Source organism: Rhinoderma darwinii, chromosome 3 (genome assembly GCF_050947455.1).
Source record: "Rhinoderma darwinii isolate aRhiDar2 chromosome 3, aRhiDar2.hap1, whole genome shotgun sequence".
In the NCBI taxonomy this organism is placed as follows: Eukaryota; Metazoa; Chordata; class Amphibia; order Anura; family Rhinodermatidae; genus Rhinoderma; species Rhinoderma darwinii.
In genome coordinates, this window is record NC_134689.1 from 378,709,895 (window position 1) to 378,734,885 (window position 24,991).

General features: G+C 37.0%; 1 protein-coding gene across 1 annotated transcript in view; it reads left to right on the forward strand.

Moving 5' to 3' along the window:
- ADAM9 (ADAM metallopeptidase domain 9) overlaps positions 1-24,991 on the forward strand; it is a 127,529-nt gene that overhangs the window by 89,966 nt on the left and 12,572 nt on the right. Inside the window, exons 14-18 of the mRNA XM_075858815.1 lie at positions 13,006-13,201; positions 14,670-14,775; positions 15,972-16,155; positions 16,299-16,379; positions 17,499-17,604. Coding sequence (XP_075714930.1) covers positions 13,006-13,201; positions 14,670-14,775; positions 15,972-16,155; positions 16,299-16,379; positions 17,499-17,604 — 673 coding nt within the window. The remainder of the gene's footprint in view (positions 1-13,005; positions 13,202-14,669; positions 14,776-15,971; positions 16,156-16,298; positions 16,380-17,498; positions 17,605-24,991) is intronic.

Genomic DNA, 24,991 nt, shown 5'->3' on the forward strand with positions numbered 1-24,991 from the left:
AAAAAATATATATAATATATTATGCTAAACAAGCCTATTTGCCACCTTTATAGTTGGTTAGATTCCACATATCATCCCATATCCATTATATTGATTTTTATTTATATTTTATCAGTTGTTTTATATTTTTTCTGTCTCTAATTTTCCACTTAGTCTGAACTGTGGCCAATCTCTAAAGCTTACAGAGCTTCAGTGAGCTGCAGCTAATCAGAACAATTAAGTTCTGCTGAGACAAGATCCCTTGGTCATAATGCTATGTGTGAACAAGTCTCTTACTAATACTATACATAGGGCATTTTTTGGCATAATTGTTTTCATAACATGGAACTACAAATATGGACCAGAATATCTATCAGATGGTATCTCACCAATATTAATAAATACTTGTATAAACAAAACAAAAAAAACAAAAAAACATTTTTATAAAAAACACTTCAATTCGAAGTCTGAATTGAGTCCTAAGGGCTGAAGCGTTTTTAATTGATAGATCCAAAAACTTTCTTGCTTGCTCATTTTTTTAAATAAAATCCTCCCCCCTCCAATGATTATCAATTGTCTCAATAGCAAAGAATTTAGTGTCCTTGGGATCTTTATGGTGGAATTTACAATAGTGTGCTGACGCACTATGGTCCATCTTGCCTTTTCTGATGTTATTACAGTGTTCTGCTATTCGAGTTTTCAATTTGCGGGCTGTACGTCCTACATATAACTTCCCACAGGGACACTGCAATAAGTATATAACCCCTTTAGTATTACACGTTGTAAAATGTTTGATCTCATATTTTCTTTTATTTTCGGCATCCATGAAAAAGGTAACATTCCCCTTTCTTTTATTATACCCCACTTCTTTACAAGCTTTACACTTGTTACAGGAAAAAAATCCTTTTGTCGCAATAATTGGTTTTGTAGGAGCTTTTATAAAACTATGAGTAATTTTATCCTTTATATTAGGTGCCCTACGATGTACAATACTAGGATTTTTGGGCAACCTAGATCCTATAACAGGATCGTTCCTTACAATATGCCAATTTTTTCTAATAATATTTCGTATCAATGAAGAACTTGTGGAATATGTGGTAATGAACGGAACCCTTAATGTTTTATCATTATCATCAATTCTCTTTGTATGAAAATGATCAATTTTTTTGATGTTATCGCCAGAATGGACTGCGATTTCTTCTCTAACCTCCTTCAATGCTGACGACACCCTCTGTTCCTCATAATTCCTTTCTATCAAACGAGATTTAATAACTTGTGACTGTACATCAAAGTCCTCTATTTTTGTACAGTTTTTCTTTATCCTTTTAAACTGCCCTTTTGGGATATTCCGAAGCCAAGGTTTAAAATGGCAACTTGAACATTCAATATAACTATTACAGTCAGTAGGTTTGAAATAATTTTTGGTGTATAGTACATTGTTTTCTATAAAAATTTCCAAATCCAGAAAGCTAACTCTATTTTTATCATACTCTGAAGTAAAGGTCAGATTACATTTATTGTTATTAATATAATCTATGAAAGTTAATAAATTCTCTGTTGTTCCTTCCCAAATGATAACCACATCATCTATGTAACGTTTGTACAACTTTATGAATTCACAGAAAGGATTATTACTAGAGTAAATAAAAGAATCTTCCCAGACTGCCAGGTACAGATTTGCATAACTTGGTGCAAATTTAGCGCCCATAGCAGTACCGGCAGTCTGAAGGTAATAGTCTGAATTATACCAGAAATAATTCTTCTCTAAACTAAACCTAATGAGGTCTATAATAAAACGACCTTGCTCAGGAGTCATATTTTTATCCATACCAAGAGTATGTTCTACAGCCTGTATCCCTAATTCGTGGGGTATACAGGTATACAATGATGAGACATCGCATGTGCATAAAATAGTGTCTCTATTGACATTCACGGTTTTTAACTCCTCGATTACATGTGTGGAATCTTTCACATGGGATCTACTAGCAACAACATATTTTTGCAAGAAACAATCAATATACTCAGAAATGCGACTAGTTAGTGAATCTATTCCGGCTACAATTGGCCGACCTGGCGGATTGGTCTTGTTCTTATGAACTTTAGGTAAGTAATAAATTACAGGGATCTTGGGATGTTTTATATTTAAATATTCAAATTCCCGGTCATTTAGAATCCCCCTCTTTTTTGCATCCAGAAGGAGACTCTCCAGTTGTTTTTTGAAAACTTCGGTAGGATTATTCTTTAGTTTTTTATAGGTAACACAGTCTGACAGTAATCTTTTCATTTCAGTGTGATAATCAGATTTATTTAAAATAACAATCCCCCCCCCCTTTATCCGCAGGTTTTATTACCACCTTAAGATCTTTTTCTAAATCTCTCAACGCTGTTTCTTCTGCGGAGGTTAAATTCTTTCCTTTATTCTTCACACTTATAAGATCCAATTGGTTGAGTACAACCTTTTTAAAAGCCTCAATACAATGGTTGTTGCTAATAAGGGGTATGAATCCTGATTTATCACGTAAATGTGTGTGGTTATATTGGTCTTTATGTCCTTCAAAGACTGTCTCTTTATGTGTGACGTTATCTCTACTATTTTTTATAGCGAAATGCTTCTGGACTAAGTCAAAAGAGAATTAAAAAGATTGAGAATGATATTAGAGCCAAAAAACATAAGAAATATATAAAAATAAAAAATGACTATATAAATAAAACAGTATATAAATGGCACCAAAAATTAGATATCACACAGACCAATATGCATTTGGGGGACAAGGGAGAACAGAAATTTAGCAATGTCCCTGTACAGGGGTACGATAATCGCCACAGACAAGATGATCAGACACATGGGAGAAATTATAGAAGGCCTTACAATGGCAATACTTATAAAAATAGTCCAAGAAGAAATTTTGGAGTATACCAGCAGAGCTATCCTCCTTCTTTTAGGAATAACTATAGTTCTCAAGCCTATCATAGACAGTATCACCATATCCCATACCAACAGAGAGGTTTTAGACCTCCGAGATACTATAATAATTATCAATATCAGGAAGTGGATCAATACATACCCTCATTACAACCAGGCAACATGAATCATGGTATTAATCCAAAAAATTTTCCCCACCAGTTATTAAAATCGCAAAATTTAATACCCCAGAAAGAAAATCATTTTCAAGGGGAAAGACTGACGCCGCTAAAAAGAAAATTAGACGAGGCAAAAGGACAAAGAATAGAAGGGGTGACTGTTCCCCCAAAAAAACAGAAGGAGATCTGAGTAAAAAAGGAGTATTCAATTTGAGTGATAAAACACTCACAGATGACCACTATAGAGTTCTAAGTAAAGGGATTAAATTTGCACCCTCACAATCCATGAATAAATTTAAAACATACATTGACGTACACAAGTTCATTCGATCCCTCAACCTCCAGAAGCATTTCGCTATAAAAAATAGTAGAGATAACGTCACACATAAAGAGACAGTCTTTGAAGGACATAAAGACCAATATAACCACACACATTTACGTGATAAATCAGGATTCATACCCCTTATTAGCAACAACCATTGTATTGAGGCTTTTAAAAAGGTTGTACTCAACCAATTGGATCTGATAAGTGTGAAGAATAAAGGAAAGAATTTAACCTCCGCAGAAGAAACAGCGTTGAGAGATTTAGAAAAAGATCTTAAGGTGGTAATAAAACCTGCGGATAAAGGGGGGGGGATTGTTATTTTAAATAAATCTGATTATCACACTGAAATGAAAAGATTACTGTCAGACTGTGTTACCTATAAAAAACTAAAGAATAATCCTACCGAAGTTTTCAAAAAACAACTGGAGAGTCTCCTTCTGGATGCAAAAAAGAGGGGGATTCTAAATGACCGGGAATTTGAATATTTAAATATAAAACATCCCAAGATCCCTGTAATTTATTACTTACCTAAAGTTCATAAGAACAAGACCAATCCGCCAGGTCGGCCAATTGTAGCCGGAATAGATTCGCTAACTAGTCGCATTTCTGAGTATATTGATTGTTTCTTGCAAAAATATGTTGTTGCTAGTAGATCCCATGTGAAAGATTCCACACATGTAATCGAGGAGTTAAAAACCGTGAATGTCAATAGAGACACTATTTTATGCACATGCGATGTCTCATCATTGTATACCTGTATACCCCACGAATTAGGGATACAGGCTGTAGAACATACTCTTGGTATGGATAAAAATATGACTCCTGAGCAAGGTCGTTTTATTATAGACCTCATTAGGTTTAGTTTAGAGAAGAATTATTTCTGGTATAATTCAGACTATTACCTTCAGACTGCCGGTACTGCTATGGGCGCTAAATTTGCACCAAGTTATGCAAATCTGTACCTGGCAGTCTGGGAAGATTCTTTTATTTACTCTAGTAATAATCCTTTCTGTGAATTCATAAAGTTGTACAAACGTTACATAGATGATGTGGTTATCATTTGGGAAGGAACAACAGAGAATTTATTAACTTTCATAGATTATATTAATAACAATAAATGTAATCTGACCTTTACTTCAGAGTATGATAAAAATAGAGTTAGCTTTCTGGATTTGGAAATTTTTATAGAAAACAATGTACTATACACCAAAAATTATTTCAAACCTACTGACTGTAATAGTTATATTGAATGTTCAAGTTGCCATTTTAAACCTTGGCTTCGGAATATCCCAAAAGGGCAGTTTAAAAGGATAAAGAAAAACTGTACAAAAATAGAGGACTTTGATGTACAGTCACAAATTATTAAATCTCGTTTGATAGAAAGGAATTATGAGGAACAGAGGGTGTCGTCAGCATTGAAGGAGGTTAGAGAAGAAATCGCAGTCCATTCTGGCGATAACATCAAAAAAATTGATCATTTTCATACAAAGAGAATTGATGATAATGATAAAACATTAAGGGTTCCGTTCATTACCACATATTCCACAAGTTCTTCATTGATACGAAATATTATTAGAAAAAATTGGCATATTGTAAGGAACGATCCTGTTATAGGATCTAGGTTGCCCAAAAATCCTAGTATTGTACATCGTAGGGCACCTAATATAAAGGATAAAATTACTCATAGTTTTATAAAAGCTCCTACAAAACCAATTATTGCGACAAAAGGATTTTTTTCCTGTAACAAGTGTAAAGCTTGTAAAGAAGTGGGGTATAATAAAAGAAAGGGGAATGTTACCTTTTTCATGGATGCCGAAAATAAAAGAAAATATGAGATCAAACATTTTACAACGTGTAATACTAAAGGGGTTATATACTTATTGCAGTGTCCCTGTGGGCAGTTATATGTAGGACGTACAGCCCGCAAATTGAAAACTCGAATAGCAGAACACTGTAATAACATCAGAAAAGGCAAGATGGACCATAGTGTGTCAGCACACTATTGTAAATTCCACCATAAAGATCCCAAGGACACTAAATTCTTTGCTATTGAGACAATTGATAATCATTGGAGGGGGGAGGATTTTATTTAAAAAAATGAGCAAGCAAGAAAGTTTTTGGATCTATCAATTAAAAACGCTTCAGCCCTTAGGACTCAATTCAGACTTCGAATTGAAGTGTTTTTTATAAAAATGTTTTTTTGTTTTTTTTGTTTTGTTTATACAAGTATTTATTAATATTGGTGAGATACCATCTGATAGATATTCTGGTCCATATTTGTAGTTCCATGTTATGAAAACAATTATGCCAAAAAATGCCCTATGTATAGTATTAGTAAGAGACTTGTTCACACATAGCATTATGACCAAGGGATCTTGTCTCAGCAGAACTTAATTGTTCTGATTAGCTGCAGCTCACTGAAGCTCTGTAAGCTTTAGAGATTGGCCACAGTTCAGACTAAGTGGAAAATTAGAGACAGAAAAAATATAAAACAACTGATAAAATATAAATAAAAATCAATATAATGGATATGGGATGATATGTGGAATCTAACCAACTATAAAGGTGGCAAATAGGCTTGTTTAGCATAATATATTATATATATTTTTTTACTTTTTAAAGAGATTAGGCATTTATATAAAAATAATAAAAGTGTATATATATGTATACGATTATGATGGTAAGATCAGATTATCTCTATATATTGCAGAGATCATTGTGGGTGTATATGTTTTTTTTTTTTTAACCATTTTTTATGTATGTAAATTTATGTAAATTTAAATGATATGCGGCTATATAAACTTGTTAATTAGACACGTCACACATGCCCCAGAGGAAGCCGGAAGGGCGAAACCCAGGGTCGGGCGAGAGTGTTTGGCGTGCCGCCTAGAAATTTTAAAGATTTTTACTTACCTTGATGCTTTTATTTCTTGTTACTTCTGTGAGTATGGATTAAACTTGGCGTGGAGCAATCTTTTTTCAGAGGGTGTTGCACTATGTGTCTTCCTTTTTCCATCTATTAGAGACATAAGATCCTTTTCCTACCAGGAGTTCTTTGAATGTGGAGGGAGACGATAAGGAGCTTGGTGGAACTACAAGGATAAGAATTACCATCCACACCCTCATTGGATTGCGGACTGTCCACTGCATTTTTCTGGGAGAGAGTGTCTATACTGAATGATATTGGACTGTTACCAGTGCCGTCTGAGCGGTAAACTTCACTGTACTTTATATATGCTATTTAGGGTATTTGTTGGATCATACCCAATTTAGTTTTGCCTGCTCCGGTCTGAGAGAGATTTTGTGGGTATTTGAGCCAAGAGAAACCACCATTATATTTGTAGACAATTTGAATGGTTTATTCAAATATAGAGTTTGTTAGGAAGAAGAGGGTATTTGATTTCATATGTGATCGCTAGGTTATGATTAAAAGATTATGAAGGAAAATGTATGTGCGTCTTAGTGTGTTTACTAGACGGATCCAGGCATATCGTAATTATGGGAATTAATAACTAATGGTAGGACTAGTCCAAGGATGACTCTGAGATGTCGTTCAGGCCTCTGGGGTGTAATGTATCCATTTTAAATATCCAAAAATTCTCTCTTTGTTTCAACTTATTGAACCTATTTGGGACATCGGGGTGAATATGCTCAATAGGAGTAATGCGGATTTCATTAAATTGGCATTTATGTATTTGGGCAAAGTGGCGAGAAACACTGTGTTTTAGAAAACCAGTTTTGATATTGAAACGGTGGTTATTAACCCGGGTCCGTAGGCATTGCGTAGTCCTGCCTATATACTGTAGTTGACAAGGGCATTCTATAAGGTAAACGACATATGAGCTGCCGCAGTTGAGAAACGTTCTGATTGGAAACTTTTCATCGGTAACTGAGGATGTGTATGTATGTTTGTTATGATTAATAATGTCACAGCATAAACAGCGTGGCCGACCACATTTGTATGAACCTTTGAGATCCGAGAGGAAGTTAGAGTCGGGTATTTGAGGTTTTTTGATTCTACTAGGAGCCAGGATATTTTTAAGGGTGGAAGACCGCCTGAAGGTAATATTCGGTTTCATGGGGACCAGGTCTTTCAGGTAAGGGTCATTTTTGATAATGTGCCAATGCTTACCTAGGATAGCTCTGATAGACTTATTGCCTTTGTTATAAGTGGTAATAAAATTGGTATTAAAATTCTTGTTAGGTCCAGGATCTCTAGAGGGCGGGTTTAGGCAGGAAACTTGTGTTAGTTCGGTGGCTCTCTGTCTAGCACCTTTTATTAATTTCAGAGGGAAGTGTTTGTCCTTAAATCGTTGCTCAAGGACATTGCACTCCTTGTAATAGTGAGTGTCTGTACTGCAATTTTTTCTGATTCTTCTAAATTGTCCGAATGGTATGTTTTTCAACCAAGGGCGGTAATGGGCACTTTTGAAATCGATGTAACTGTTTACATCTACCAGTTTGAAATGTGTTTGGGTAATGAATTTATTGTAAATGCTATCGTAACTAATTGTGAGGTCTAGAAAATCAATGGAAATCGGGGAAAAGGTGTGCGTAAATGTTAATCCATATTCATTATTATTCAAAGTCTTGATGAAAAGAGAGGCTTCATCCATACTTCCTCTCCAAATAAGAAAAAGATCGTCAATAAAGCGTCGGTATAATATTATATTGTCTTTAAATTGATGTGGGCCATGAATGTGTGTTTTTTCGAATGCACCCATGTAGAGGTTTGCATATGCTGGTGCAAATCTGGTGCCCATGGCGCATCCTTTAACCTGGTTGTAAAAGTTATTGTTGAAACTGAAAGTATTGTGATAGAGGATAAATTTAATGCTCTTGACTAAAAAACGGACTTGTGGATCAGGAATTAGGGTATTTGCTGAAAGATAGGATTGGACAGTTTCTATGCCCTTGCTATGAGGGATATTACTGTACAAGGCGGTAACGTCTGCTGTAAGGAAACCAATTTGGGGTAGGGAGGGGTCAAAATTCAAATTATTCAGATCTCTAATTAAATGTGTAGAGTCTTTTAAGTACGATGGTAGGGTCAATACAATGGGTTGGAGATGGAGGTCAATAAAATGGGAAAGGTTACTGGTAAGTGAACCTATCCCAGAAATAATAGGGCGTCCTGGGGGGTTAGTGAGTGACTTATGTATTTTAGGTAGGTGGTATATGAAAGGCATATTTGGGAATGGGACCGATAGGAACTGTTTTTCTTTTTTGGTAATTAGACTTTCAATGGCTGCAGATTCAATAAGATTTTGATATTCCGATATATAGGAGGACAGTGGGTTGGTGGTTAATTTATTGTAAAATGAGGTATCACTCAAAATCCTCATAGTTTCGCCCAGGTAGTCGGTTCTATCCTGTATAACTATGCCCCCTCCCTTATCTGCCGGGCGGATAACTATATTTGTATTATTCTGGAGGGTTTTTAATGCCCTTCTTTCATAGGAGGTCAGATTGTCTGGGTGATGTGATGGTGTTTCAAATGACATAAATTCGTTGCTCACTAGGGTGGAAAAGGTTTCTAGCATAGGTCCTTGGTGATAGGTTGGGTAGAATGTTGATTTTGGGTGGACTTCCACTGGAACAGCGCGTGGAGAGGCCCTACCGAAGAACCCCCAAACAGGGCCTCTCCACGCGCTGTTCCAGTGGAAGTCCACCCAAAATCAACATTCTACCCAACCTATCACCAAGGACCTATGCTAGAAACCTTTTCCACCCTAGTGAGCAACGAATTTAGGTCATTTGAAACACCATCACATCACCCAGACAATCTGACCTCCTATGAAAGAAGGGCATTAAAAACCCTCCAGAATAATACAAATATAGTTATCCGCCCGGCAGATAAGGGAGGGGGCATAGTTATACAGGATAGAACCGACTACCTGGGCGAAACTATGAGGATTTTGAGTGATACCTCATTTTACAATAAATTAACCACCAACCCACTGTCCTCCTATATATCGGAATATCAAAATCTTATTGAATCTGCAGCCATTGAAAGTCTAATTACCAAAAAAGAAAAACAGTTCCTATCGGTCCCATTCCCAAATATGCCTTTCATATACCACCTACCTAAAATACATAAGTCACTCACTAACCCCCCAGGACGCCCTATTATTTCTGGGATAGGTTCACTTACCAGTAACCTTTCCCATTTTATTGACCTCCATCTCCAACCCATTGTATTGACCCTACCATCGTACTTAAAAGACTCTACACATTTAATTAGAGATCTGAATAATTTGAATTTTGACCCCTCCCTACCCCAAATTGGTTTCCTTACAGCAGACGTTACCGCCTTGTACAGTAATATCCCTCATAGCAAGGGCATAGAAACTGTCCAATCCTATCTTTCAGCAAATACCCTAATTCCTGATCCACAAGTCCGTTTTTTAGTCAAGTGCATTAAATTTATCCTCTATCACAATACTTTCAGTTTCAACAATAACTTTTACAACCAGGTTAAAGGATGCGCCATGGGCACCAGATTTGCACCAGCATATGCAAACCTCTACATGGGTGCATTTGAAAAAACACACATTCATGGCCCACATCAATTTAAAGACAATATAATATTATACCGACGCTTTATTGACGATCTTTTTCTTGTTTGGAGAGGAAGTATGGATGAAGCCTCCCTTTTCATCAAGACTTTGAATAATAATAAATATGGATTAACATTTACGCACACCTTTTCCCCGATTTCCATTGATTTTCTAGACCTCACAATTAGTTACGATAGCATTTACAATAAATTCATTACCCAAACACATTTCAAACTGGTAGATGTAAACAGTTACATCGATTTCAAAAGTGCCCATTACCGCCCTTGGTTGAAAAACATACCATTCGGACAATTTAGAAGAATCAGAAAAAATTGCAGTACAGACACTCACTATTACAAGGAGTGCAATGTCCTTGAGCAACGATTTAAGGACAAACACTTCCCTCTGAAATTAATAAAAGGTGCTAGACAGAGAGCCACCGAACTAACACAAGTTTCCTGCCTAAACCCGCCCTCTAGAGATCCTGGACCTAACAAGAATTTTAATACCAATTTTATTACCACTTATAACAAAGGCAATAAGTCTATCAGAGCTATCCTAGGTAAGCATTGGCACATTATCAAAAATGACCCTTACCTGAAAGACCTGGTCCCCATGAAACCGAATATTACCTTCAGGCGGTCTTCCACCCTTAAAAATATCCTGGCTCCTAGTAGAATCAAAAAACCTCAAATACCCGACTCTAACTTCCTCTCGGATCTCAAAGGTTCATACAAATGTGGTCGGCCACGCTGTTTATGCTGTGACATTATTAATCATAACAAACATACATACACATCCTCAGTTACCGATGAAAAGTTTCCAATCAGAACGTTTCTCAACTGCGGCAGCTCATATGTCGTTTACCTTATAGAATGCCCTTGTCAACTACAGTATATAGGCAGGACTACGCAATGCCTACGGACCCGGGTTAATAACCACCGTTTCAATATCAAAACTGGTTTTCTAAAACACAGTGTTTCTCGCCACTTTGCCCAAATACATAAATGCCAATTTAATGAAATCCGCATTACTCCTATTGAGCATATTCACCCCGATGTCCCAAATAGGTTCAATAAGTTGAAACAAAGAGAGAATTTTTGGATATTTAAAATGGATACATTACACCCCAGAGGCCTGAACGACATCTCAGAGTCATCCTTGGACTAGTCCTACCATTAGTTATTAATTCCCATAATTACGATATGCCTGGATCCGTCTAGTAAACACACTAAGACGCACATACATTTTCCTTCATAATCTTTTAATCATAACCTAGCGATCACATATGAAATCAAATACCCTCTTCTTCCTAACAAACTCTATATTTGAATAAACCATTCAAATTGTCTCATCTAAATAAACTTCTGACTCGTCAGTTGTCGTTAAAATTCCCCCCCCCCCTCCGTTTTTTCCTACATTGTGAATTAGAATTCGTTCACACAAATCTCTACTTACTTTTTCAGCAATAGTTCTGTCCATCTCTGTACTTGATGACATCTCACACGATTCCCCGGACTTTGCGTGCCATTCTGCGTTCCACCTTGCGCTTCACCGTATGCGGTCCACCACCTAACTTTGGCCTGCCTCGGCTTCCGTAGTTTAAGTAATCTCCATGACTACGGCCCGCATTGACCCAAACAAATCCCCATCTACTACATCAATAAAAATAATAACAACACCGAATAAAAGTAACACACTTATGTTACGGTATCACTAACGGGAAATAAACCTTTACAGACCACATTATGGGGAAAAAAACCTCTTTACTAGAAATATTTACGTTCTCGGTGCTGTTACAACATTTGACTTATATAAAATCACGCAAAACATTTATATTTTATTTTTTATTTTATATTTTAATATCCCAAGTTTTATTCATGTAATCATATGTTCCCATTCTAATCGTAATTCAATTTGACTATTTCTTTTATCCTGTCTGTTATTTGTTTGAACTTTGACCCACCATGTTTTGGCGGTTTTTTCCTTGCCAATTCTGTTCCATCTGAACTGGGCCAATCAGTACCCAGTGTTGTATATATATACCAGCATGTTTTAAACTGAAATTTTATGCCTGATGAAGACGCCAGTTCGGCGTCGAAACGCGTTGCAATAAAGCACCTATTTAAACCAAGGAAGAGTCTACTCGTCTCTCCATCGCACCTGATCCACGCAGCAGCGCCAATATAGATCCTCTCGTTTTCTACTTTATCCACTATTTTTAACAGAAAGCATTTGTGACGGAGCCCCTGATGCGAATGCAAACAGAGCCTAAATGATACTTTAAAAAAGATGGTAAAGGAAATGATAAATGTATGAAAATAACAATAAAAAATGAAATGAATAAACCAAAACGAAAAACAAAACGGACAAACACATGAATATATGTATCGCAGAATAGTATCTTTTTAAATGGGTTGTATGCCAGTAGAAAAACATGACTGCTTTCTTCCTGAAACAGCGCCACTTTTGTCCATGGGCTATTACTGGTATTACAGTTTAGTTCCATTCACTTGAGTTAAGTTAAGCTGCAATACCAGACATAGCCCATGAGCAAAAGTGGCGCTGTTTCAGCAAGAAGCTGACATGCTTTTCTTGTCTCATACCTCTTGTTTGTGAAAATACTACTCATTCTACTGTATAATAGACAACACCTCATACAGCTATGCCAGCCTAAACATTTTATACATTAATGGAGGTCTACGAGCTGGGGCCGCCAATAATCTCTAAAGTAAAGGGTCTCATTCGCGAGATATGATTGGACACACCCCTTCTAAAAAAAAAAAAAAAGTCAGCCCCTCTCCCCACCTGCAATCAAATGATCACTGCAGGAACGGCTGCTAAAACCCCTGACAATCAGCTCTTCTTGCCAGGGATGCTGCGGGTGGCCACACATTTCTCTTGCAGCGATGCTCTAGTGGAAACCTAGTAGTATTACACGGCACCTATTCAAGTGAATGGCCGACAATGTAATAGATAGTTGTGCCAAGTCCTCCAGAGCAGGACCCTCTTTTGCAGAGCGCTCTACTTTTATGTAACCTTTTCTTAATTTTTCTCCAGTTCTCTGCAGGTGGTACCGTGTGCCGAGACATGACCAATGAATGTGACCTCCCTGAGTATTGCAATGGCTCCTCTCCTTTCTGTCAACCAGATGTGTTCATTCAGAATGGAAACCCATGCCAAAACAAGCAAGCCTACTGCTACAATGGCATCTGCCAGTATTACGATGCACAGTGCCAAGGAATTTTTGGACAGGGTAAGAGCTTGCTCTTTACAGATTTGTCAGAATTTAAAATTTACATTATTAATATCTGTAATATTGATTTCATACGAGCAGCATAATAGAGAATATCTGTTGGAACAGAGGTCCCATCTATGACCCGATGCCAAGGGATCTTCTGCACCACTGGGTTCCTCATAATTTTGCGTACTAAATTGAAAGTTTTTAGTTATTGCAATTATTAAGCTATGTTCACATTGTTTACTGTGTTTGTTTCGCACATGCGCCAGGAAATGCTCCTGGTGCCTACGCTGAACATGTTCATAGACTCATACGGGCCCGAACTACCGGGGAGGTAGATGAGCAGTGTTAGCCTATGTTCACATCTGCGTCGGAGGCTCCGTTAAGGGCATCCATCGCAGATCCGGCAGGGTTTCCGGAGTTTACAGCATGCTGTGCTATTGTGCCCGGTAAAATCACGGACACCCCGACAGAAAGCCGACGTAGCCGTAACCTACTAGGTCAATAGGTTCCGTCGGCAACCGGCGGTGTCCGTTGTGCAATGGAACCATTGTTTCAGTTCTTTCCTTTTTCTGCTCCTCTGATGGAGCAGAACAATGGAATGGCACAACGCAAATGTGAACGGAGCCTTACATCAGATGCTTCAGACCTTCTTTTTGAAAATGATGGAGTTTCATATCAATCAGTGGGGGATAAAAGGATCCCCTTCACCTTCTTAAAGAGGTTCTGCAGTAGCAAAATTGTATATGACAAAGAAAAATGTACTCGCAGCTATAAATTATAAAAAATATTAGGAGTTCCTGGACCTGTATGAAAATTCACTTGCTCTGCGGTCTCATGCTTTTATATAGTCACAGATAATGTTCTTATAATTTACAATAGGGGATCGTTATTTCACCAAATAGAAACAATACATTTTAACAGTCATTGTTTTTAACAGGACAAGTATGAACACATCAGACGTGTCCACCCTTACCTTTACTTGAATTTGGTTAAAAACTCCAATTTCTCATGAAACAAATTCAACACATATCACGACATTCCAGCAAAGCCTTTGACAGGCTTCAGTTCACATCACAACCACTGGGTGGCCACACAGTATAGCGTACACATCTCGTGACAGAGTGTCGTGAAATTATGTGGTTTTTTTTCAAAGCTGGTTATCTCACGCCACATATATGTTGAGATAAGAGGAAAGGTAAGAAAGGACATATCTGTATTTAAATTACAGGGTTGAGCCCTACCCATAAAAGCTTACAATTTTTAAGTGTTCTCCAACCTGTCACTCTACAGCTGGAGCCAAACTACAACTCCCATCATGACCTCGACAGTGTCTGACTGTCGGGGCATGCTGTGATTTAGAGGAATGTTGTCACCGTTATCAATGATCGTCGAAGAAAACTAGTTTGCCCAGTGTTAGGTTCAGTGATCCTCTTGGGGTCACAGCAGCTTTCTGATATGTGTGTATGATTATATGTTGTAGAGGCAAAGGCAGCGGCTCCTATTTGTTTCCAAAATGTAAACTCTAAAGGTGACCGATTTGGGAACTGTGGTTACCAAGGCAACGCATACAAATCCTGTGAATTACGGTAAGTCACGAGGTTTGTCTTAAAGAACCCTTAGGCTACTTTCACACTTGCCATTTTGCTTAGTTTTTTAGTAGTGTATAAACAGCAGATTGTTCTATTTGTTGCAGTTTTGCTGTGATTCCCCATTAACTTGATGTGGAAAACTTGATTGTGTTTCTACTGTACTGCTAAAAGCGGATTTCCATAAAACCGTTCTAATAACATCTATAAGAATAAAATCATAAAAACCTAATTTCTAAGGAAAACACTGAACCAATGAAGTCTTTTTTTTTTTTTTTTTTAAAGGAAAAACATAATGTAGGTCTCGGAGCTCTATGTTAGAACATGTACTAATTCAATACAATTGGAAGGGTACAAACTGACGAACCCTCCCAGTTGTTTGGAATTATTAGCACGTGTTCTAACGCAAAGCTCCGAGTCCAACTTTATATTGTTACATTTCATCGTTTATCCATTTAAGCGGGACTGGATGAAGGACTTGTTTTGGAGCTAACGTGTATTTCTTGCTCTGTTATGGTTAATTTGCTTTGACTCCTTTTTAAACGGGTTGTCCCATCTCGACAACCTCTTTCCATATACCGTATTAGCGTTAATGGACATCAATAAGAGGGTTCTCCCACTTAAGAACCCCCTCTATGAGCCAGAGCAGAGAGCTGCTAAAAGACACACTATGGCATACCCAAGCCATTTAAATAGCTGCATGCAATACTACATTTCCCCAGTAGCGGCCACTACAGGAGAAATGAGCAGCAACTACTTTTAGCTTTTTGGAAATGTTTTACTGACCTTTGTATGTTCTTAAAGGGGTTTTTCCATCAAGGCAACCCTTGTTCAATATGTCCTTTTGGGCATATGGGCATCATAGAGGGGTTTCTCGCTCTGGAGGACTTGGTCAAATCATGTATTACATGGGAATTCATTGATTTCCATGGGCACCCGGTAATGTTACATTTCCTTTGCAATGTGAAATGTTAACATACTGGCAACTTTCACAGGTGATAACAGCTGATCACTGGGGGTTCCTGCAGCTGGATCCCTGGCCAACCACTTATTGTGGCAGCTGCATTAGAAAAGGGGGTTATCCTGATGGAACAACCCCTATAAGGCATGAATACTGTAATTGGTTTGTGTTGGTAATGTGTGCAGTGATATCTCTACTGGCACTTTGCTATATTTTGTCATTCTTTCTCCCTCAGGAATGCACAATGTGGAAAATTACAGTGTGAAAATGCAAACTCCATGCCTATCTTTGGCATTGAGCCATCAACTATTAAGACACATGTCCAAGGTACTATATGCTGGGGAGTGGATTTCCAACTTGGTACCGATGTTCCAGATCCTGCTATGGTCAACGAGGGCACTAAGTGTGCAGAAGGCAAGGTATGGATTCTAAAAATATATTTTATTTTTCCATAGTACTTATTTATGACTCTACATACTACTATTACCATATTTTAAAGAAGAAATGTCCTCTGCCTTTGGTCTATAAACATTTTCAAGGATTTGTATTGTCTCAATATTAGGTCTGTAAGGAGTTCCAGTGTGTCAATGCATCAGTGCTGGGTTATGACTGTGATGTACAAAATAAATGCGGAGGTAATGGGGTGAGTATGGTACATTTATCTTATCCACCTTCAATTGCTTATCCTTGCCAAAGTTCTCTGCTATTATTGTGATAATTTTTAATGTGTCTTCCAACCCTGCTTTGTTGGGGAATATATCAAGGGTGTGTGGTGAACCCATTACGGTCCCCTATGCTTAACTTGTCCTACGGCTTTCATTATGGCTTCTTTGCTCATCATTCTTTTAATTGAAAGTGAATTTACCAAATTTTAACACATGACCATTTCAATCCGTCATGTAATGTGATTTGTGGTAATTCAACGTCTAGAAACCCCACGTATTTTGGGAATGAAAGGTCCCTTCACAGTTTCAACTGCATGTACATCGCCTTTTCCTTTGAAATCAGAGCTATGAAAACTTGTGGGTGTTCTCCAGCTCTCAAAACCGCAAAGTGACTGTCAACATGACGCTATCATAGATTAATTTACCATGGCTAAGAAGATGCATGCAGCCACCAAGATCACCAAACCATTTTGCATAAAGTATCAGCTGAAAGGGATGTTAAGTAGACCACTATTGCAGTTTGGCACTTATCAGGACCACACTTTTTTACGTGGTGTCAACTGTAAAGTTTGGGGAAAGAGGAATGATGGTCTAGGACTGTTCTTCATAGTTTTGGTTGGGGACTTAGTTTCAGTGAAGGAAAATATTTTCCTACTCTATACACTGACCGGCTAGAGATCTTGTGCTTCCAAATTCTATTAAAGGTTCGGGGAATGCCCCTTCTTGTTTGCACTTGACAATGATTTTGCACTTTTAGGTGTGTGCAAAACTTGACTGGTTTTAGCCTTAACCTGATAAAACACTTTTGGGATGAACTAGAACTAGAAAGCTGACTGCAAGCTAGGACTTATTGCCCAACATTTGGGTGAAGACATACAAATTGGCACAGCCATCTTCCAAATCTAATGAGAAGTCTTCCGAGAAGAATGCAGTCTGTAGTAGCAACATAGGTGGAACAAACACCTTATTATTGGCCATGGTTTGTAAATAAGGTCTTTAACAATAAGATATGTATTTGGTCATTGTGTTTTTTTGCTGAAGTTTGTTAGGCCTTCAATATAACTCTCATTTTGGCTGATTTCATGTTTGTTTTATAGGTATGTAACAGCAATAAGAACTGTCACTGTAATGACGGCTGGGCCTACCCAGACTGCAGGAATAAGGGTTATGGTGGAAGTGTTGACAGTGGCCCTACATATAATGGTATGATCAGAGTAACTAGTGGTGGAGGGTATATGCCAACTTTGTGGTGAATAATAACTTACATTATATCAGAATTATGTTCTTATGTAATATTAGGAATTAATGTATAGGCGATTTCCATTATGTCTTCCAAACTATTAAATCGAAAAGAAAAATCTCGACATAATAATATTATATCAAAATATTTTTATTTTTACTTTATTACACATCAATAAATACAAAACATACAAAATTAACCCCCTCCCAAGTATATACTATAGACATATAAAATATAATTAAAAGAATGTGTACCAGGTTCACAAAATACAGTATCAAAAATAGTTATATATAGAGAAATAATTCCTCCCAATAGAGAATCACATCCCAGGTAAGTAATAGCTTATATCATGTGTATGAGTATCAGACTGACAGGTCCCTCCAATCAATAAAGTATAGCAACCATGCTTAAGATAATGGAGACCTAATCAGAGACAAGCTATAGGCAGTTAAAAATAGAACACAATACCTGTTGAGGACATGATACTGGTGGGATAGGACACCTGGACACCAAGCACCTCGACGCGCGTTTCGCAACCTTCGTCAGGAGGTGTAATGACTACTCTGAAGACTCAAGTTTAAATACGGTGTTAGAGGGAAGTCATAGACCAATAGTGTGCACCAAGCTGCTCACACCCCCTGACGTTCAATCATCAAGGTCATGGCACGCATCGCTGCGTGTCAAACATAATAGCGATGCACGTCAAGCCAATCAGGGAGGCAACAAATCATCTAAACCTATGGTGTGTCGCAGGCCACTCACACCCCCTGACATCTGGTCTTAGAAATCATGACACGCATCGCTGCGTGTCAAGCACATTAGCGATGCGTGTCAACGGCATCAGCAAAACAAAAACGTTTAACTGGATTGATCCCGGCCAGGGAGTAGTGGATATCACAGTGCACAAAACTTAAACCTATGATGTGTAGCAAGCCATTCACACCCCCTGACATCTAGTCACGCATCGCTTCGTGTCAGGCACATTAACAATGCGTGTCAAAGGCATCAGTAAAGCAAAAAAAGTTTAACTGGATAAATCCCGGCCAGGGAGTAGTGAGTATCGCATTACACATAAACAATGTTACCCAAAAACACTTAGTAAGTTAAGTAACTGAACTGAATCATTTATCATAAACAAAACAAATTCATATCACGAACATAATTCAACAGAAACCAAATGTCAATCCACATCTCCTTTGTGCCATAAATACCTGCACAATACACTTGCACACAAACAAATATATTAACAAATACCCATATAACCAATATCCAGTAGAAAACATATACATATATATATATATATATATATATATATATATATATACACACATTTATAAAGAATATACAACAATACATGAAAGCCATACACAAATTACACATACATATACATTAATTATAAAAACCCAATCATACTTGAAGAGCATGTATATATATCCATATATACATCCATATGTGCGTGCAACATATATTAAACTAATTGATTATATGTGATGAATAAGGGATCACCAAAGAATAAAGTGATCCATAATAAAAATTATATATATGTTAATTAAAACTAATAATTATCAAAGCGAAAGCACGTGTAAGTCAGACGAGGGGCGGACAAACAGGGCACAAACCGAGCGGGGGCCCTCCGCTCTGGAAAGTACACCGAGTCCTGCCCAACGCAAGACAAACCAAGCCTTCGCCAAGATTACACCGTGAATATATAATGTGTAATGAATAATAAAAAATAATAAAAAATAAAAATAAATAATATATATATATATATACATACAAATATATATATACATACATATACACATATATATATACACACACATATGGACATACAATAAACCTAAACGCATATAAAGAATATATTCAAAAACCCTATAACATATATCCAGAAAATATATATATTTAATAATCCCAACACATATATAAAAAATATATATAATAAATAACAATTGTGCTATTAAATATATTCAGACCAATGTCATGGTCAATATAAAAGAGTGAAAATATATATCAAATAATATATATATATATATATAAATAACCCATTACAAATACAAACATATACATACATGGAAACATGAACACCAATAAAAATAATAATTCAAACAAAAATTATTATACATAATACATATATATGCTAATACAAAATTATAAATTATAATTAAAAAATAATAATAACAAATCTTGTGCATATACAGTCATTCAATAAATACACATTGTTGATGTAGATTCATAATGGCAATTTTCATCATCCATGATATCCTTCGTTTAGATGGTCACACGGTTATTTTAATCATTGAAGATACCATTCAGATCAGAAATGGTCACACCGGATCTAATCAGAGTAGAGTCAAATATAAAAAGTTAAAAAACATAGAACAATACTTACAAGAAGGATGCAAAGCTTTGAGATTCATTTAAGCCTTTCGGAGACATAGTATCTAAAAGAACAATCCATTTCGTCTCCTTCCGCAAAAGGTCCCTAAAGATATCACCCCCACGGTTCCCCTGATAGATCCGATCAATCCCTGAAGTACAGGCCAATAAGGTGAATAAACTCAAAAGAGATATCTCGGATTATCAGACCAATACAGTATACAAATGGCAGAAAACTGGAAGATTATATTCTTCGTCACGATCTTCCTCTGTGTCATCGGTCACAAGTACCCAAGGGGATCATTTTTTAGACAGACAGACCCCCGTACTAGATCGGGAAGGAATTATAGAACAACCCCAAATATACACTCGGAGTCAGTACAACAAAAAGAAATACGGAGGGGTCAGAGAGACCAAGAAAAGGACAAAGAAATATTAGAGGTAATCAATCTTTCCAAACGACAGTTCACGGTTGATGAATTATCAGTTTTGCAAAGGGGGTTGACATTTTGCCCTACAGCTAATTCTGATCTTTTTGAAACTGTAAAAGATGTGCATTTGTTTGCTCGAAGGTTGTTACTAAAACGACACTTTTGGAACCCAGACCAATTTAATCCCGGTAGTGATATTGAAAGGGAAGCACTGGTGGCATTGGATTCTTTATTAGACGAGAATCAAGGGGTGGATGAGTCTGAATCTACGTTCCCATCATGTATAAAGAAAAAATCCAGCACTTTTCCAGCTTTGTCCCTTTGTCCGCAGGTTGATATTTTTGTGCGGTTGGTTACTAAAGATTTGAGAAATATACAAACAAATTTTGGTGACAATTTGAGTCAGGGTGAACGAAAGGCCTTGAAAGATCTTAAACAGATGAGACATTATATTTAAACCTGCGGACAAAGGGGGAAACATTGTAGCATGGCCGAGTGACATGTATGAAAAAGAGGCCAACAGACAGTTAAATGATGTACAAACCTATAGGATCATAGATCATAATCCTACCTCTATATTCAGGAACCAACTTGAAGAAATATTAGATAGGGCTTTCCTAAAGGGAATCATCACCAAGGGTGTATATGAGGGACTGATGGTGAAGGAACCAAAAATCCCCACCTTATACCTTTTACCAAAGGTTCATAAGGATGTTCAATGCCCCCCAGGTAGACCAATTATCTCCGGGATAGGAGGTTTAAGTGAGGTCTCATGTAGATTCATAGACTTCTATCTTAGACCTCATGTTGAGACCCTCCCCTCCTATACCCGTGACTCCACTGATATTTTGTTATCCCTTGAGGGCTTAAAATTTGAACATGACATGTACATAGTCACAAGTGATGTCGAGTCCCTTTATACCTGTATCCATCATAGCCATGGCCTGCGGGCATGTAAATGTTATTTAGAGGCTGGGAATCTGGCATCTGATCTTGTCGAACTTGTCCTTGAGTTACTGGAGTTTGTGCTTTGTCACAATTTTTTTGTTTTCAAGGACAAATACTATCTCCAGACCCGTGGCACGGCAATGGGGGCCACTTGTGCCCCATCTTATGCCAACCTATTTATGGGTTTCTGGGAACGGCATATGATTCAGGATGAACAGAACCCTTATGAGCTCTCTGTTATATCATGGAGGAGATTTATAGATGATGTTTTGTTTATATGGCAGGGTTGTGAGAGGGACTTGACATCATTTCTTGACTATTTGAACACCAATGACATGAATGTTAAACTCATCAGTAAATATAGCCAAACAGAGATTGACTTTTTGGACTTGAAGATCTCTATCACATCAGATGGTCAGGTGGTTACCGATATTTTTAGGAAAGATACCTCTGTAAACTCCTATTTGAAGGCTGACTCCTCACATCCTAAACATGTGATCAAAGCCATTCCACGGGGACAATTTATACGTGCAAGACGTATTTGTTCTTCCGATACATGTTTTGATAACAGATCTAGGGATCTAACTGACAGGTTTCTTAGAAGAGGCTATGATAATACCCATGTCAAACGGGAATATGAGTATGTGAGAACTTTGAATAGAAATGATCTTTTGAAACCTAAAATAAAATAAAAATCCAACACTACTGTGAGATTTATCTCCAGATATAATAAAAATTGGAATTCCATTTGTGATATTTTTCAGAAACACTGGTCTGTATTACATACAGATAAAAGATTAAGTAAAATACTGACCGATAATCCGGCTATGACACCACGTCTGTGTTCTAATTTGCGGGATATGCTAGTCCGAAGCCATTATGTTCCTCCAATGAATAAATACATATTCGGCTCCAGGGGACCCAGATGGGGTAACGTACCCTGTGGATCCTGTGGGGCTTGTCCAGTGATGGAGAGGGCTAATTCCTTTATGGGCTCGGATTTAGGTAGGTCATACAAGATAGTGCACTTTGTAAACTGTAATGTCCGGAATGTGATCTATCACGCGCAATGTCCCTGTAATAAAATCTATGTGGGGATGACCACAAGGGAGCTTAAAGTGCGCGTGATGGAACACATTCGTGACATTAAAGGGATAACCAACAGTGATCACGAAGAATGTTTTGGTGATCGGAGCAAACCTTTGGCTAGACATTTTAGGGATCACCATGACAGGAATTGGAGGTTACTTAAGGTGAAGGGGATTGATCGGATCTATCAGGGGAACCGTGGGGGTGATATCTTTAGGGACCTTTTGCGGAAGGAGACTAAATGGATTGTTATTTTAGATACTATGTCTCCGAAAGGCTTAAATGAATCTCAAAGCTTTGCATCCTTCTTGTAAGTATTGTTCTATGTTTTTTAACTTTTTATATTTGACTCTACTCTGATTAGATCCGGTGTGACCATTTCTGATCTGAATCGTATCTTCAATGATTAAAATAACCGTGTGACCATCTAAACGAAGGATATCATGGATGATGAAAATTGCCATTATGAATCTACATCAACAATGTGTATTTATTGAATGACTGTATATGCACAAGATTTGTTATTATTGTTTTTTAATTATAATTTATAATTTTGTATTAGCATATATATGTATTATGTATAATAATTTTTGTTTGAATTATTATTTTTATTGGTGTTCATGTTTCCATGTATGTATATGTTTGTATTTGTAATGGGTTATTTATATATATATATTATTTGATATATATTTTCACTCTTTTATATTGACCATGACATTGGTCTGAATATATTTAATAGCACAATTGTTATTTATTATATATATTTTTTATATATGTGTTGGGATTATTAAATATATATATTTTCTGGATATATGTTATAGGGTTTTTGAATATATTCTTTATATGTGTTTAGGTTTATTGTATGTCCATATGTGTGTGTGTGTATATATATGTGTATATGTATGTATATATATATATATATATATATATATATATGTATATATATAATTTATTTTTATTTTTTATTATTTTTTATTATTCATTACACATTATATATTCACGGTGTAATCTTGGCGAAGGCTTGGTTTGTCTTGCGTTGGGCAGGACTCGGTGTACTTTCCAGAGCGGAGGGCCCCCGCTCGGTTTGTGCCCTGTTTGTCCGCCCCTCGTCTGACTTACACGTGCTTTCGCTTTGATAATTATTAGTTTTAATTAACATATATATAATTTTTATTATGGATCACTTTATTCTTTGGTGATCCCTTATTCATCACATATAATCAATTAGTTTAATATATGTTGCACGCACATATGGATGTATATATGGATATATATACATGCTCTTCAAGTATGATTGGGTTTTTATAATTAATGTATATGTATGTGTAATTTGTGTATGGCTTTTTTTGCTTTACTGATGCCTTTGACACGCATTGTTAATGTGCCTGACACGCAGCGATGCGTGACTAGATGTCAGGGGGTGTGAATGGCTTGCTACACATCATAGGTTTAAGTTTTGTGCACTGTGATATCCACTACTCCCTGGCCGGGATCAGTTCAGTTAAACTTTTTTGTTTTTCTGATGCCGTTGACACGCATCGCTAATGTGCTTGACACGCAGCGATGCGTGTCATGATTTCTAAGACCAGATGTCAGGGGGTGTGAGTGGCCTGCGACACACCATAGGTTTAGATGATTTGTTGCCTCCCTGATTGGCTTGACGTGCATCGCTATTATGTTTGACACGCAGCGATGCGTGCCATGACCTTGATGATTGAACGTCAGGGGGTGTGAGCAGCTTGGTGCACACTATTGGTCTATGACTTCCCTCTAACACCGTATTTAAACTTGAGTCTTCAGAGTAGTCATTACACCTCCTGACGAAGGTTGCGAAACGCGCGTCGAGGTGCTTGGTGTCCAGGTGTCCTATCCCACCAGTATCATGTCCTCAACAGGTATTGTGTTCTATTTTTAACTGCCTATAGCTTGTCTCTGATTAGGTCTCCATTATCTTAAGCATGGTTGCTATACTTTATTGATTGGAGGGACCTGTCAGTCTGATACTCATACACATGATATAAGCTATTACTTACCTGGGATGTGATTCTCTATTGGGAGGAATTATTTCTCTATATATAACTATTTTTGATACTGTATTTTGTGAACCTGGTACACATTCTTTTAATTATATTTTATATGTCTATAGTATATACTTGGGAGGGGGTTAATTTTGTATGTTTTGTATTTATTGATGTGTAATAAAGTAAAAATAAAAATATTTTGATATAATATTATTATGTCGAGATTTTTCTTTTCGGTTTAATATATATGGATTATGTGAAATCTTGAATTTAATGAATTGGCTATGAGTATATATATATAGGTTATAATATGTCTTCCAAACTAGATCTGCACACTGCCCCTCATTCCCCCAAACTGAAGATATGCAGTTTGTGAGCAATTTTAATAAATCCATATTCCTAAATTACTTAGGAGAAGGTTGCCTAGCAACCATGAGGCTTCCTATCTTGGTGACTACTGGTACTTTACAGTTGACTGCAATGTC